This window comes from Ylistrum balloti, unplaced genomic scaffold (genome assembly GCF_031769215.1).
Source record: "Ylistrum balloti isolate Yb309-2 unplaced genomic scaffold, AGI_CSIRO_Ybal_v1 Utg371464, whole genome shotgun sequence".
NCBI classification, from domain to species: Eukaryota; Metazoa; Mollusca; class Bivalvia; order Pectinida; family Pectinidae; genus Ylistrum; species Ylistrum balloti.
The window spans coordinates 20,497-35,722 of record NW_026782764.1 but is presented as its reverse complement, the minus strand read 5'-3'; the positions used below and the strand labels follow the sequence as shown (position 1 = coordinate 35,722).

General features: G+C 33.1%; 1 protein-coding gene across 1 annotated transcript; it reads left to right on the top strand.

The window, feature by feature from the left end:
- On the top strand, positions 1-13,542 carry LOC132562628 (phosphatidylinositol polyphosphate 5-phosphatase type IV-like). Its single transcript, XM_060227380.1, has 12 exons — positions 1-1,226; positions 1,578-1,698; positions 2,696-2,793; positions 3,043-3,167; positions 3,406-3,525; positions 5,776-5,799; positions 8,756-8,857; positions 9,179-9,349; positions 10,356-10,471; positions 12,570-12,706; positions 13,239-13,285; positions 13,460-13,542. Exons 1-12 carry the CDS (start codon positions 1-3, stop codon positions 13,540-13,542), a joined length of 2,370 nt encoding a protein of 789 aa, XP_060083363.1.
- Positions 13,543-15,226: the final 1,684 nt, after the last annotated feature.

The following is a 15,226-nucleotide window of genomic DNA, read 5'->3' as shown; positions in this document are numbered from 1 at the left end:
ATGTATCATGGAAACAAGATGGAAGTGGAAAATACTACTCTAAACCAGAACAATAAAAAGCCTCCAACAGAAACAGGAACATCTGTCCCTCACAAAGGGAGAAAGAAGCGTAGTGCTATTTCAAAGCTAACAGAGAAAAGGCGCAACAACGAAAGTGGAAGTGAATTTGGTTCAACATATTCACTTCAATCCAATGCAAGCAGATTAACAGAGACCAAACATGCAGAACTCAGTAAAACAGAATTTAACTCCAACAGCAATAATGATGCCGTTATCAGTAAAAATACAGCATTGGAAATAGTAACTGGGAGTGGAAAATTTTCTGATCAGCAAGATTCTGGTAAAAACGACAGTAGCAAAGTCACTCCTAAACCCAAACCAAGGGAAAAGAAAAATAAGAGTGTGTTACAACCAGAGGAGTTATCTCCTCCTCCTATGGACGTTGATTCTGACAGTGAAGATGATAAAGAGGATGGCATCAGTAGAAAGGCACCTTCTGATGCTACAATACATCGTTTTAGGGCCTTGAAAATGGCAACTAATGAAAGAACCAATTCTGTGGAATCCTTAAGAAATAGTCCTTTTGCACCAAAACCTCCATCTACACCACGCTCGGAGCAAAAAAGTAGCTCGAGCAAAACATCTGTAACTACGCCAGATAGCAATAAAAATGTAAACCCAAAAGGGATTAAACAAAAAGGTGAGAAAAGGTTTCGTGATCCAAATTCTTCAGGTGAGGAACCAGAGGTAGGAGTGAAGTCTAAAAAGCAGTCTTGTTCACAAACAGATTTAAGAAGTATGGACCAAAATCTCGAGCCAAAAGGGCCGAATGATAATACTATTGGAATTCCTTCACCAAGAGGTGATCCAAATGTGACAATAGATTCAGAAGCAGATTTGAAAAAAGACATCAGCAATAGATATCAGGATATTCTGAGCAGTGATTCCCTTCCACTTAAGACTGGGAAGTTAGCACCGATTACTTCAAAGAACCACCCTCCACCATTAAGTGAAGATATCTCATCGCATGCATTAAAAACTGCCTATAAGACTGACTCATCTTATACACTCAATAAGTACCTTGAGAGTGTGCCCAGTTCTCCAAGAGTGTCAGGCAGTCCTCTTCAGAAACCACCTATCCATCCACCATTTGACACCATGTCCCAACGATCTATGTCGTCATCAGGGGTTCTCTACCAAATACCTATAGCAGAGGCCCGAGCAAGGTATGATGGTTATAGTATATTGTACTCTATACTCATGAGTATATGATTCTAAAAATAGGGAAATATATTATACCAAAAAGGTATTGATAAAATTGCTACAGACAGTTAGAGTCAAAAGTACAGTGAAATACCAAACTGTATTTGGGTTTCTCTATCAATTAAAATTATGTTATAAATTTTTTAGCTGAAATATGATTACACAATACTTCAGTTCATGAAAAAATGTACTGTAACTTGAAAATTGTGATGAATCAATATCTTATAATGATATCATCTTTTTCACTACTACTCCTGACAACATCTAGATATTCATGCTGCTATATATTGCATAGTTTTATCAATTTGTATAAGGATGGGAAGTGGCAATTCAAGTGTGACGTCCGATATGTTGGGCGCCTCCGAACTTGACCGGTACATACAAGATCGACGAGTCAAGGTGATGATTGGGAGCTGGAACATGGGTGACCTTAAGGTAAAGTAATTGTCCATATTGCATTAAAATCATCAGTTTTACTGATGCCGAGATCTATGGAAATATATATTTGACCAGTATTGAGTCGTAACATTATCTTCTCTTTTGTTATCCAAAATTACATTAATTAAAGCTAGGCCAAATTTGAAAAAAAATATTACAATGAGCGAGATCAAAACCAGGTGACCGTGTGCCCATAGGTACATGTTTTATCAACATTATGCACCATGATGTAAGTTTATGTAAATACAAAAGATATCATGTTTTCAATAATAAAACTGAGTTAATAAAAATCAAACCACCAGGAATACTGTAATAACAAGCATCCATCTTATTTGTATTTAATCAAACCATCTTTATATTTTATACTTAATATAACAAGCATCAAATTCATATATGTTCATATTGGACTATGAAATAGAATATTTCCAAAGGAGATCATGAGATCACGATAGATGATTGGACAGTGCAGTGGTAACGTACTCACCTCTCACCTCGATATCTGGGTTTCGATTCCCGGAACAGACATAAAAATTATGGAGTCACCTGCCCAACCACATGGGTTTTCCTAGGTTACTCCAATTTTCTCACAAAATAAGTCTCCTTGCCATCTGGGCCAACAAGTGTGATTAATATAAGCTGATCACCTGTTTCACAATTGTTGTAAGATAAATAAAGTTGATATATAGAACACGATTTCAACAAGAAGACGTTTCAGGGCTCTCGATCTGCCAGATTTGGGGAAAATATTCGGCCCCATTCTCAATGCAAAATAGTATCTTTTTTTTCCCCAATTTAGACCCCAAGTTTTCCCAATTCTAAGGAAAACACAGCTATTTTTCCCAATTCTAAGGGCCCCGGGCCCCATTTCCAAAATGGGGTGTGAGAGCCCTGCATTTCTATTGTCTTCATCTTCCTGTACCTTTTGAAATGTTGTGTTAAATTTCTAGAATGATGTTGTTGTTGATCCTTTTTGTACGCCTTTCTTTGGGTATAGGAGTTCAAGGCCAGCCTACAGGATTTCCTCCTACCAGAAGCCAGTGACTTTGTCCAGGATATCTATGCAATAGGTACACAAGAAAACAACATGAACAAGTAAGCAATATCTAAACAAATATTGGGAATAGGGCTTTAACAAGTACCCGGGTCACTCATTTCAGGTCAATTTCGATCCCAACCCGGGATTTACATCATCAGTGCTACCATATCAAACATTTTTCTTATAAACATCATATACATTCTTGTTGAACTGATGTTTTATTTGTTACATTTCTATGTGTGTAAATTTGATACAAGAATTATGTCACTTAGACATGTTTTGAAATATTTGATTTGACTGAACAGGAAGGAGTGGGAAGTAATTATCCAGACCACCCTTGGTACTTCTCATGTTCTCTTCTACTCTGCCACACATGGATCACTTCATCTTGCCATCTTTATACGCAGGGACCTCATCTGGTTTTGTTCAGGTATATTCCCTAAACAGAAAATTTTAATGTGTTTGCTTAAGTAGAAAAGTAATTCTGAAAAATCTAGCTATAAAATTGGTGCCATGACTGCTAAGGTCAAAGTTTAGTTGAGGTCAAAATGTAACCTTAACTGTATCAGTTATTATGTTAATATGTAAAATAAGCTGTAATATAAATATTTTCCTTCGCGTGTCGTAAATCATCGGTGATGGAAATGGTTATTTGTTGTTGATAACAGAACCTGAGGAAGACCAGGTTACAACGAGGGCTGTAACCATGGTGAAGACAAAAGGTGCTGTTGCTGTCTCATTCTCATTCTTTGGAACTTCATTTCTGTTCATCAATTCACATTTCGCTTGTAAGTATATACTTTAGTAATACCATTGTAGTTTGCATGGTCTAAACAAAATTAAGAAAATTTCTTCAAAGATTCACATTCTTCTGTTTTGTATATTTTCACTTTCATGGCTTTCTTTTTAAAATCTTTGTTTTTGAGAATAATGATCTATATATGAAAACAGAAGTTATTTAGTTATTTAACCTATATCTCTATTGAAACCCAACCTACAGGTCATGGAAATTATACTACTCTGTTTCTTTAAATTTATATATGATTTTTAGTGAACAGTACTGATCTATCACTGTCCGTTATTGATTGAACAAATGAAAAACAAACAAATTAATACTTTTAATTATCAGCCCAGATGCCCAGGACATCAGGACAGCTATGTTGTCTTGTTGAACTTTTTGGCTACAAGTAGAGAATATGCTTGCACTGAACATGCTGATTGAGATCAAAACATATGTGTATAAAAATTGAAATGCTGATTGACCGAGCAGTATATGCTGTAGTTGTATGATCTACATAGTGAAATCATATTGAATTTGTTGCTCCAGTGAGCTATTAACTAGAGAGAATTTTGTCCGCTCCTCTATAGTTTTTGTACTTACCTTAAGTGCTCTGTTTTATGCTTGTTTGATTGTTAACTGTTATAATAATTTTTTATAAAATATTTTTTTCTAGCTAACAGAAGTTCCCACTGTAAGAATCCAATTGAAATATCTAGTTGGTCTTTATAGCTGGTCTTTATAGCTGTTTCTAGATCTGTACTGACATTCAATTCAACACAAATATTACCCTTTATTAATTCAAACTATTTTAGCATACTTATATTTTGTAGGTATATACCTGTACAATTATTTTTCTTTTTGAAAAACACATATTTCTTTTTTATTGTTATAAGTGTAATTTTGTCAGTGTGTAGGAGTGATTGGTTTTTATAAACCTGGTATGTAGTGTCTTTTCAAAAGCCCCCCTCCCCATTAATGATCTATGATGGTATTTACATCACAGAATGAAGTTCTTCTCCTAGATATATTTTTGTTGTCAGCAGCTGAAGGGCTAAAGAAAAAACATGATTATAGTCGTATTGTAGATAGACATTTGAAGTAAAGTTCTGTGTAATTAAGATCTCTCACAAACTCTTATTTAGTTTATATCTGTCACACCATAATTGGGAAAACTGACAAAGTGCTGCATGGGTAACTTGAAATTTTACGCTTGACCTGGTTTTGTTGATCACATGTTAAAGTTTAGAGAGTCAAAATTTCACACAGAACTTTTGGAGTCCATTCTTTTGAAAAAGAAAAATCCTGGTAAAATTCGTTGATCTTTACCTTAACTGTGTTTGAGATTTTTGAGTTTATTACAAGACAAGTGAATAGAAATAAAAATGAATGACAACTAGGTGGTTGCTGTGGTTCGGACTCTGGTTACTGATGTATCAGAGATTCTACTTGTGAGAGGAAATGGCTAAGAGGTGACCTATTTCTCCTCTAGAAAATGGATTCATACTGCCGGGGACAACATTGATCATAGTGAGGGGAAGACTAAAGAGTTCTTGTAGTGTGTAATTCTCATGACCCATTGTGGTAAATTGCAGCAATGTAACAGAGATATAACTTTTGAAAGTCTTTGCTATAGATTAGCTAGAGAAACTGTCCTTAGTCAAGTCAATGGAAATAGTCGTGTTTTATGTGGATGACAAAGTTCTCAAGTTGTAACCAGATTTATTTATAAGAATAAGGTTATCATTTCTCTTTTTTGCACATCTTTTGCTTTATGTCAAATGTTGATAATTTGACAATATCAGCAGATTTAGTCGTGTGATAGCTTTATAAGCAGATTGATGTTGAATCATCATGTTCTTTCTAACATTTCTCAGCACTTTTTATCTAAGACCTCTACTGTTATCTTTTTTCCTATAAACTTTATCTAGGATTACTTTCTGACTTGTAGTCTCAGTGTAGTTATTGCACTGTACCTTTCTGTTTTTATGAAAGTTTTGTGTAAAACAAACTGCTTTCTGTTATAAATTAGGCTCTGAAAATTAAAGTAATTTCAGCAAAAAATATTGGTAAAAACTCAAAAAATATTACCCCAAATTTATTTCTCCTATGTTTTGGTATTATTTTGTACTTTAAAATCCCTTTCTTGTCATTATATATTTAGAGTAATATTTTTTTTTCGTTTGGTATGATGATGTATATACATGTACCCGGTATACAATAAAATCATTTCATATGGACACCTTAACTTTCTTTCTAGCTAACCGGTCAAATCAGACTTCTAGTTAGTATCATTATTATTATCTCAAACTTCCAGATGCTCATTTTTGACCTATAACCTTTGACCTTATACAGCTAAATTAATCCGTGAATTTTATCTATTCCTCTTTAACTCCCTGTCTTTAAATATTGTGTTGACCATACATTTATTTTGTGGTTTGTTATCTAAAATCGTGTGTTCTAATTAATGCTTGTTGAGGTTTTAACACTAATATTTGACCCTGATCCACCTCACTGTCTGGTAGATGTGTACTGGTGTGGGTTCCAGGAGCACATATTGCTTTGTAGTATATACGCCAAGTTAAATTAGAGAAAAAGTGAAAAAAACAGGTCTTAAATACTCAAGACAACATGAAAAGTCATTAATTACACTTAACTAAAAGGTCTACATATATACATCTTTTAATGATAAAAAAATCAGTTATTAATTTTTTACGTTTTTTTCTCCTTTTTTGTGTTTCGTTTATTAGTAATTGGTCATTATAATCTGTTATATCAGGGTTTTCCATAAGAGCTGGTCGCCGGCCAATTTGACCGGCTTCTTTGATCATTTGGCCGCCTACACCAATCCAGTTCCGTAATAATGTTCCGTACACAACTACATGTACATGGCAGGCCAGCCTCCTACTTTCACTACACACCTACTACTAACAAAATTATGGAAAACCCTGTATATAGAGAATATATAATCATTGTCTTAAAATGTAAACTGTATTTTGCCAAGCAAAAAGAGAAAAAAGTGAGACTAGCCACTTTTGTCTTTCTGTCCCACACCAAAATGCAACACTTTCCTTGTTTAGTTTTTGTTTACCTGACACTGATGTTACATATTTTGCCTGAACACATACGCCAAAATTATTACACTGCACAGAAATATAGTTCCAAACTTCAACAAGTATGAAAGCAATTTTATGAATTCTCGAAAGATAACCTTGTCCATTACAACATTTACAAAAAATTTGTTATTTCAACAGTTTTTTTTTTTTTTTTTATTCAGAATTTTCAGCAATATATGGTATTGATTACATTCATAGCATATCATATTCACTCAGACATCACACAGCTCACATGTACACTAGCTTGCAATATTGATAAAAAATACACATATATTAACTTATTAAGAGAAACAGGAAAAGAAGAAAAACAGGAGACTGGAAGAGAAAGAAAAACAGAAAAGGATGAAAAAAAAAAATAAATAAATCCTGATTTTGCACTGTAGCTCATCTATTTGCAAATATTAATATATATATATAGTAATTTGAAATAAAAGTCAAGAAACTGACAGAGGGGTTGTATTGTGTTTACCAGAAATCAAACTAAAATAACTTTTAATCATTTTTAATCTATAATTCTAGGAGGGTGTTCCATTTTTTCCATTCCTATTTCAACAGTTATTGTTACTTTTAATTTTTTAATCAATTTCAGAAAGTAAGTCTGTCAAATTCATGCACATGCTAAAAAACAGCTGTTTTCAATTGCTGCAAAAATACATGTGACGTGTGTATTCCGACAATGGCAGTGCCAGTTGCAGGATTATATATATATGTTGATAACAGTGTTTTGATCCCAGGTTCACACTCTATTTCAGTTTATTGACTATTGTAGACATACATAACTGTTTGTGGATAAATTCTGTTTAAAAAATGGAAGGACATTAAAGATAATTGGTCATTATTAAGAGGTTTTTGTTACCAAAATCTCCAAGCCATCACTTACAAGTAAAATTGCTCATTCTTAAATTCAAATTGTCACCAGTTACTGAAAAATAGTAATAACACCTTAACATATTGACACATTAAAATTATGTGTGTTGACAGGTGTTAATCTGCAATAATGATTTATATTCTGTTTAGATCTCAACGTTGAATAATTGTAAAAGGCCATTGACATTTTTTTATCTGTGATTTAAAGTTAAAAAGTGTTGAGTATGTGACAATGTAGAGAAAACAAGAAACAAGGATAGATACTGATGTTCTGTACTGATGGAAATTTTAGTTTCGTGTTTTGGTTATTTTGATAAAGGATAAGATATGTCATGAAATTATGTCAATATTTAAATTAATGTGAAGTATTCAACAAATACTGACATGCTTATTGTACATTTATTTCATATTTTTTTCAAAAACTTCAAAAAATAATTCCAGGTTTATTGTTATATTCATTTTCTAAACTTTTTGTTTTCTGTTTAATGTTGAGCTCACTCAGAAGTTAGAATACACAAACAGGGGTGAATTGACAGTTTTTGTGTCTGTAGACACCTGAATTGTTATAATGATCAGATGAGGTCACAAATTCTCAAGAGAGATAAAAAAAGTGACCATTAAATAGTTCTAAAAGACATTTTTTTTGTACCTTTCGTACAAATTTAAATATAGAGTTCCTCCAGTTGTTGTCTATATATTGTAAATGATTAGTCAGACTGTTTTGCTTTGTAATTTGCCCATGTCATCAGTATTATATATTATGATGTAATAGAACCATTATATAATAAGAGTAGTGATACGATGATTAAATGGTGATAAAAGACTCACGTTTTATCAAGTTGTTTAACTTCTACACTGTAGTGATGAATCTTGTGAAGTCATTCCATTTCACACCACATTTTTGCCTAAATATAATGCCCAATGTCTGTCTTGTAATGTTGTATCATAACATCTTTATTTTCTGTACAAATTTTACAGACTAGGTTACAGATTCAATTCAATTATGATTTTTTCATAATAAAGAAAGAGGAAGTATTTTTTCCTATCATTAACCTAGTTTTAACATCATCGTACACTTTAAACTTTTGTAAAAATTGCAATCAAAATCATAATGCAATAATTTAATGTATATAATTTAATTATTGATTTCAAAAGAAAAGTTTAAATGTGACTTAATCAGTATATAATTTTAGCCTGATTTCTTTTGACGATTTTGGAAAAAGTTTTTTGTATATGTTCTGGCATTTTCTTTTTCAGCTGATTCTGGGAAGCTAAAAGAAAGAATAAGTGATTTTCATAAAATCAACACGACTTTGAAGTTACCAAAGACATCATCTGGATCACAATCTAATATACAAGGTAAGACACATCGTAATTGTGATTACGGACCAAAAAGTGTAGGGATGAGTTTGTATACTTTTTGTAATTTAATCTGTTAACATAACATATTTAATTATTTTACAAAATTTAACTATTTTTTTTTATCTATTATGTTTTTCCCTACTTTCTTAAACTTTAGGTCATCCTTTGTGTAATTTTAGAAATAACCATTTCCACATGTAGTTAAAACCTGTAAAATTGTTACAACCTGTATAATATTTGACAATTTGTTGACAAAACAAACCTTGTTGACAAACAAACTTGTAGTAGACGTACAAACATTTTTCTGCCTTTCGATAGGCCCCGCCTCTTCCAAGTTTGATTCAGTTTTCTGGTTTGGAGATTTAAATTTTCGTCTGGAGAAAGGGCGGCACACAGTTGAGGATCTCGTACATGCTATTGTGAAACAGGAACACCCTAACTTTGAAGACCTCCTTCAAGGGGATGAGTTAGCACAGTGTATATATAAAGGTAATTTACATTTTTTTTCTTTTTCTGTCTTTTTATTGCCTCTCAAGTTTCATCACATGAAATCACCAAATTTGTTTCATTTGCCCAATAAATGTCCTGGTTTATTTGATCTTATTTGTATGAATTCATGTCTAATTTGAACAACTTTTAATTATGTAGTGTCACTCTCATATTTTGGTGATATATATAAATATAAAAACAAAATATAAACTTCACAACTAAAATTCCGAATCACAGTCACTTTTTCAAACCTTGTGGCCATTTTCATGCAATTGTATTGCTGTCATAGGTAAGTTAGATAGTAACCTACTAATATATATACATTATATATCCTAAATCAATCATTTGATATGAACCTTTTTAAAAATTAAGACTTATATATTATTTTGCGATGAAAATGCAATGAAAAAGATTATTAGTAAAAGTTATATTTTTTTTCTTGTTCTTTAGAAACTTTCACAAACTCCAGTAGTCTGAGATCTATATATCAATGTATTGTTTATAATTAAAATTGGAATGTGTGAAATTGAGTAGTGCTAATGCTGATTCATATAGAACTGTTGAGCAGTTCTACGACCACAGTAATTCAGACATTATTCCAAGATTCAACATTAATTTTCTCTGTAAGATAGAAACCATATCTACATTGTACCAGAATCTAGTTCACCAAGACAGTTACAAAAAAAAAAAAAATAAAAAAAAAAATTGAGCCTGGAATTCAAAAGTGATTACCATTGTGAACTTCTTGGGTATGAGATGTTGCCAAGATCTGCAAATGTACCTGTTTCAACATCCCACAGATTCACTCAAATGTTTACAACAGTTGAGACTTTCAATAACATTAAAACAAATAAATATCAGTAAATATTTATGTTGAAATGTATGTATAGTTTCATGCAGTTTGCACTATTTGTAATTTTGAATAATCTGTTTATTCAATTTTATAACTATGATTTTGATGTTTTCTTTTGAACCTGAACAAATTTCTGTATAATTTTGATTTTAGAAAAAGCCTTCCAAGGATTTACAGAAGGAAGAATAAACTTCAAGCCCACTTACAAGTTTGACTTGGAATCTGAGGCTTATGACACATCACCCAAGTTCAGGATACCTTCCTACACCGTAAGTACACAGTAGTACAGATGGTTTCTTAATGACAATTGTTTGTGGTGGACATACCCTACGACTGTTAACAGAAGATCAGGATACCTTCCTACACCGTAAGTACACAGTAGTACAGATGGTTTCTTAATGACAATTGTTTCTGGTGGACATACCCTACGACTGTTAACAGAAGATCAGGATACCTTCCTACACCGTAAGTACACAGTAGTACAGATGGTTTCTTAATGACAATGGTTTCTGGTGGACATACCCTACAACTGTTAACAGAAGTTCAGGATACCTTCCGACACCGTAAGTACACAGTAGTACAGATGGTTTCTTAATGACAATTGTTTCTAGTGGACATACCCTACGACTGTTAACAGAAGATTAGGATACCTTCCTACACCGTAAGTACACAGTAGTACAGATGGTTTCTTAATGACAATTGTTTCTGTTGGACATACCCTACGACTATTAACAGAAGATTAGGGTCTAATGATCATTGATGTGTCACACCATCAGCTCCAATTCGTTGTGTGTTGACGTTTTTTTTTTAATACCCCTGGTTTTGGATTACAACCACCTCACTACACCGACCGTCGGGTCGTGTCAGTAACTTAACCATAGCTATATGTGGCGCCTAGACTCCTGAGGACGTCCAGAGCGACGTGGCTAATCTGTGATTCTGCCCAGCACCCAGGGGTATCCATAGTTTTATTACCCTACACACTCACTCTTGCATGACTTCCTCACCTGTCACACCTGGACAAGTACACGTCTCAAGACAACACCATATAAGGACAGACACTGACACTACCTAACAGGTAACACCAAATAAGGACATACGCGTAAATGCACGGACAGTAACGAATACAGATTAAACAGGACGTTACAGACACTTACTCCAATTTACCCTGTGACATACTCCCCCTGTAGGGAAATGTCGTCTTGCCATTTTACTGACTTGCCTGGAACCCTTACCTACAAAGTGAAAATAACTGTGATTGATTACTCTCCCTGAAATAAAATCATTGAAGTAAACAATTCTCAACCACAGGTTAGTACTTTCAAGCAAATACTATTGTTCAAAGTGCAAAAGTACAATATGTACTCAGGGGTCAAATGTGTTAAACATTTAAATTATATTTTCTGGTTATCCAAAACACAATGTTCCCAAAAAAATAGATTGGGCCACGCCCACTGGAGGTCTGGAGGGCTTGGGATAAGTAATGTTACACAGTGAAAAAAATACATATGAGCCAATTACTTATGTTCTATTCACAGCATTAAAATAAAGAAAACATGATCGGAGAGGGAATTGCAAGAGCTTCATTTTGATGTAAGATTCTGCATAATTATAATATGAATAAATAAGAAATTCTAAGTTGAAGCCATTTGCTATGCAGTGTTTATAGGTCTACAGTAAACTGTTATCAGTAGATCTCCAGTGGGCGGGGCTTAACTGACTAATGATATGCATGAAAGGTCTTATTATTGGTTATGAGTTAGGATTATGGTTTATAATTACATGTACCTTAATTTTTCCTGTCTTTATATTGAATTGTTGCTATATATTGTTGACTTGTGCAAATCTCAAATATGTTGTATCTGTGTTTGTAAACAATGATCTAAAGGGCAAGTAAGCTTCTGCTGTCCTGGGTCATCCATCCAGCTATAACTAAGAGTTTTTCTGCTATATTGTTTGACCATCTTCTTTCCTCGATTTAAAAGAAAGCTATCAATTATATTTAAGTGGAAACATCATAAGAAAGTCTCAATTGAACATTGCACAGATGAGGGGGCTGACTACTAACGGACAGAACCCATATGCAGTAATTTGACATATTTCTTTAAGCATCTACTGTGGAACATATGCACAGATATAGTAATGTTGGTCATAAAGATCCAGCTGAACAATACAGGCCCTCTGGGCCTCTTGTTTCATTGTTTTGAGCTGATTATTTTGTGTGCAAGTGGATATTATTGATTCTGAAATGATAGGTAGAAGTAAGTTAAATCTGTTGAATATGAAATGTTCCCTGAAATGCTTGTATTACGGATAGATACAGTGCTAACTGCTTGACCATAATCACAAATATCTTCACTGTTACAGGACCGAATACTCTACCATTCAAAGAAAAAGAACTCTGTTAACTGTGTTCACTATGATGCAGTGATGAACATTCGAGTGTCAGACCATCGTCCTGTGTATGGTATTTATGAGGCTGCTGTCAAGCCTGGGAGAGAAAGGTTAGAATGCTGTAGTGGTACAGTTCGTCACAAGAGAAAATTTCAATCACAGAATTTTTTCCTTTTTTTTTTCCAAGAAGAATATATTAATGTGAATTTGATAGATCTAAATCATGAAATATCTTAAATTTACAAATTTGAATAATTTAAAAAGAAAAAAAGAAGGTTAATGTAGATTTTGTATTATAATCACTTGGTATTTTAGGCAATATTAATGAAAAGACTGATAGGAGTATAATATATTGCCCATTTGTTTATATATATTTTATGTTTAAAGAATATTATTAATTTTTGACCACTGCATCCGAATGAGGCCATATTACAAAAGAGGAAAAAAGCATGAACACTACACACATATAAATGATACGCCCTTGTAGTATAACAATGAATATTAGCTCTTACTCGCTGGTAATACATGATTCTAAAAATAAAAATCACTCAAGGTGAAAAAAATATGGGAAGAAACTTACCATTTTAAAACATTTGTTTGATATCAAAACTATCAAGTCTAATTTTTCACATTGTATTACAGCGTACAACTTGCTGCTGGGAAATTTGATCGTGATGTGTTTATGACAGGTATGTGGATTTGGTTTAGAATGCATTCTGAAGACCTATCTAGTTACATAAAATTTGAAATTAATTATTTAACTTGGCAGAAGTTTTCCATTAAAAATAAACTTATGTGGCAGTTTTTATCATTTATTTGCCTAAGTTTTGTATTAACTTCATTTTTTTCCACAATAATTTCAGCCCAAAGACGTCGAGCCCTCATCACACCAGCCCCAGCACCTCAACCCTCCCAGAAGTCCAGTGGTGTGTGCTCAATACAGTGAGGGACTGACACTCATTGTGTGCTCTTACCAATCTTTGATGGTTTGTGACATGGCATTTGTGAAAACAAAACATGAAACGATGAAATCTTCAGCTTGTCAGTAAATTTGCTTCAGCAGGCAGCTTTACAATGAAAAAGAGTTGTATGAAAAGGAATAGGATAGACTGGGTGCTGTTGTTTGAACATTTTGTTGGGTATCAACTCATTTTCTTTCATGGAAAACTGGACCAATCTGAGACTTTGCTAATCATGTATTAGGTGAGCATAGTCACAAATTTATTTTAGTTTGAGTGAGCTTTCATATTGAATCTAATAAAAAGTATTTTAAATGATTGTACCAGAAGAAAATAACAAGGACCAGTGGAGAGTGGCTTTAACAGTAAAAACAGTTTACAAACTGGAAAATAATCCAGATTTCCTTGAATAAAAGGCAGTGCTATTAGTGTTATACTGAAAAATCTTTACACTTGTCAGAATGATTTTTTCCTTTGATCTTTGAACATGATTTCCTTGATATGATTTGAATTGGATTTTTTGAAGGGAAGTTTGAGACATTTTTTTATGGTTGTTGTAAGGGATGGCAATGATTAACATTATTTTCTTTTTTTTCTCTAAGAATCATACGTTACTGAAGCATTCCTTTTTTTCCTATTTTTGAATGGAATAAATGTGATTTTTTATTAAAATTATTGACAGATTGTCTCTGGTTGTATTACAAATATATATGTAGTTAGTATACAATAAGCTATCTGTTGTGTTTATCTGTGTTAATATTTGTAAAAGTTGTAAGTGAATTTGACTCTTGGAACAAATTTGCCTTGTCAAAAGAAATTGTTAAGAAATTTGTTAAAACAAACAAACAAAAACATCAGTTCATATTTCAACTTATTCTTGAAATTACTGCTTGTAAGTTGATAAAGAAAATCATGTTAAGCTGATACTCATTTTCACTCGATATTTATCTTTGATTTCATTCAACAAACATCATCTGTCTTTGAGTTAATAATGTCTATGATCTATGTGTGGTATTTAGGTCATCTGACGTGAAGCTATTGTGTGCTATGCATAAATTTTTCACATTATGAAATTCTTCTCAAGTTAATGTTCCACCTGTGACATTCAGTCAAACTTGCCTGAAATTTTCTTTGTTTTTCGAGTCAGTCGGACTTATATTTAAAAATTTATCTCAAATTCCACTGGCACTGTTGAACTGAAAATTGGTGGGATTGTTAAGAAAAGGAAGCCAACACAGTATTGTTTAGCCTGCTGTAAACTTTCACATGTGACAGCCATTTTGTAACATGATTGCACTGTTATGGTTTTCCTGAACGATATCTACTGTAAACTTCTTTTTTTCTCAAGTTCCATTGGTGAAATTCAGCTAAAACTTGCCTAAAATGACCGTGAGATGATTCTGACCAAGTGTTTTATTTTTTTAATTTGTCCAAAATCCAACGCTGTCACGACTGCCCTCTCGTAAAAAAAAAAACACATTCTTTATCTCATCTCCAGTACAACTGATGCCATTGAGCTGAAATTAAATAGTGACACATTGTTTTTGTTGTCTTAACTGCTAAAATGTTTAGATTGTTTTAATAATCTAATTGCTTACAATACCACAACTGCTATTCTATCATTTAGAGGCCATTACAGGCAGATGACTGTTAAGGCCCAATGGGCCTCTT

Bases quoted from the DNA above. Each gene is read 5' to 3' on its own strand.
- LOC132562628 (XM_060227380.1), top strand. From the start codon at position 1: ATGTATCATGGAAACAAGATGGAAGTGGAAAATACTACTCTAAACCAG. The intron at 1,699-2,695 runs GTAAAGTAATTG...CTTTGGGTATAG, and splicing joins GGAACATGGGTGACCTTAAG to GAGTTCAAGGCCAGCCTACA. The intron at 8,858-9,178 runs GTAAGACACATC...GCCTTTCGATAG, and splicing joins ATCACAATCTAATATACAAG to GCCCCGCCTCTTCCAAGTTT.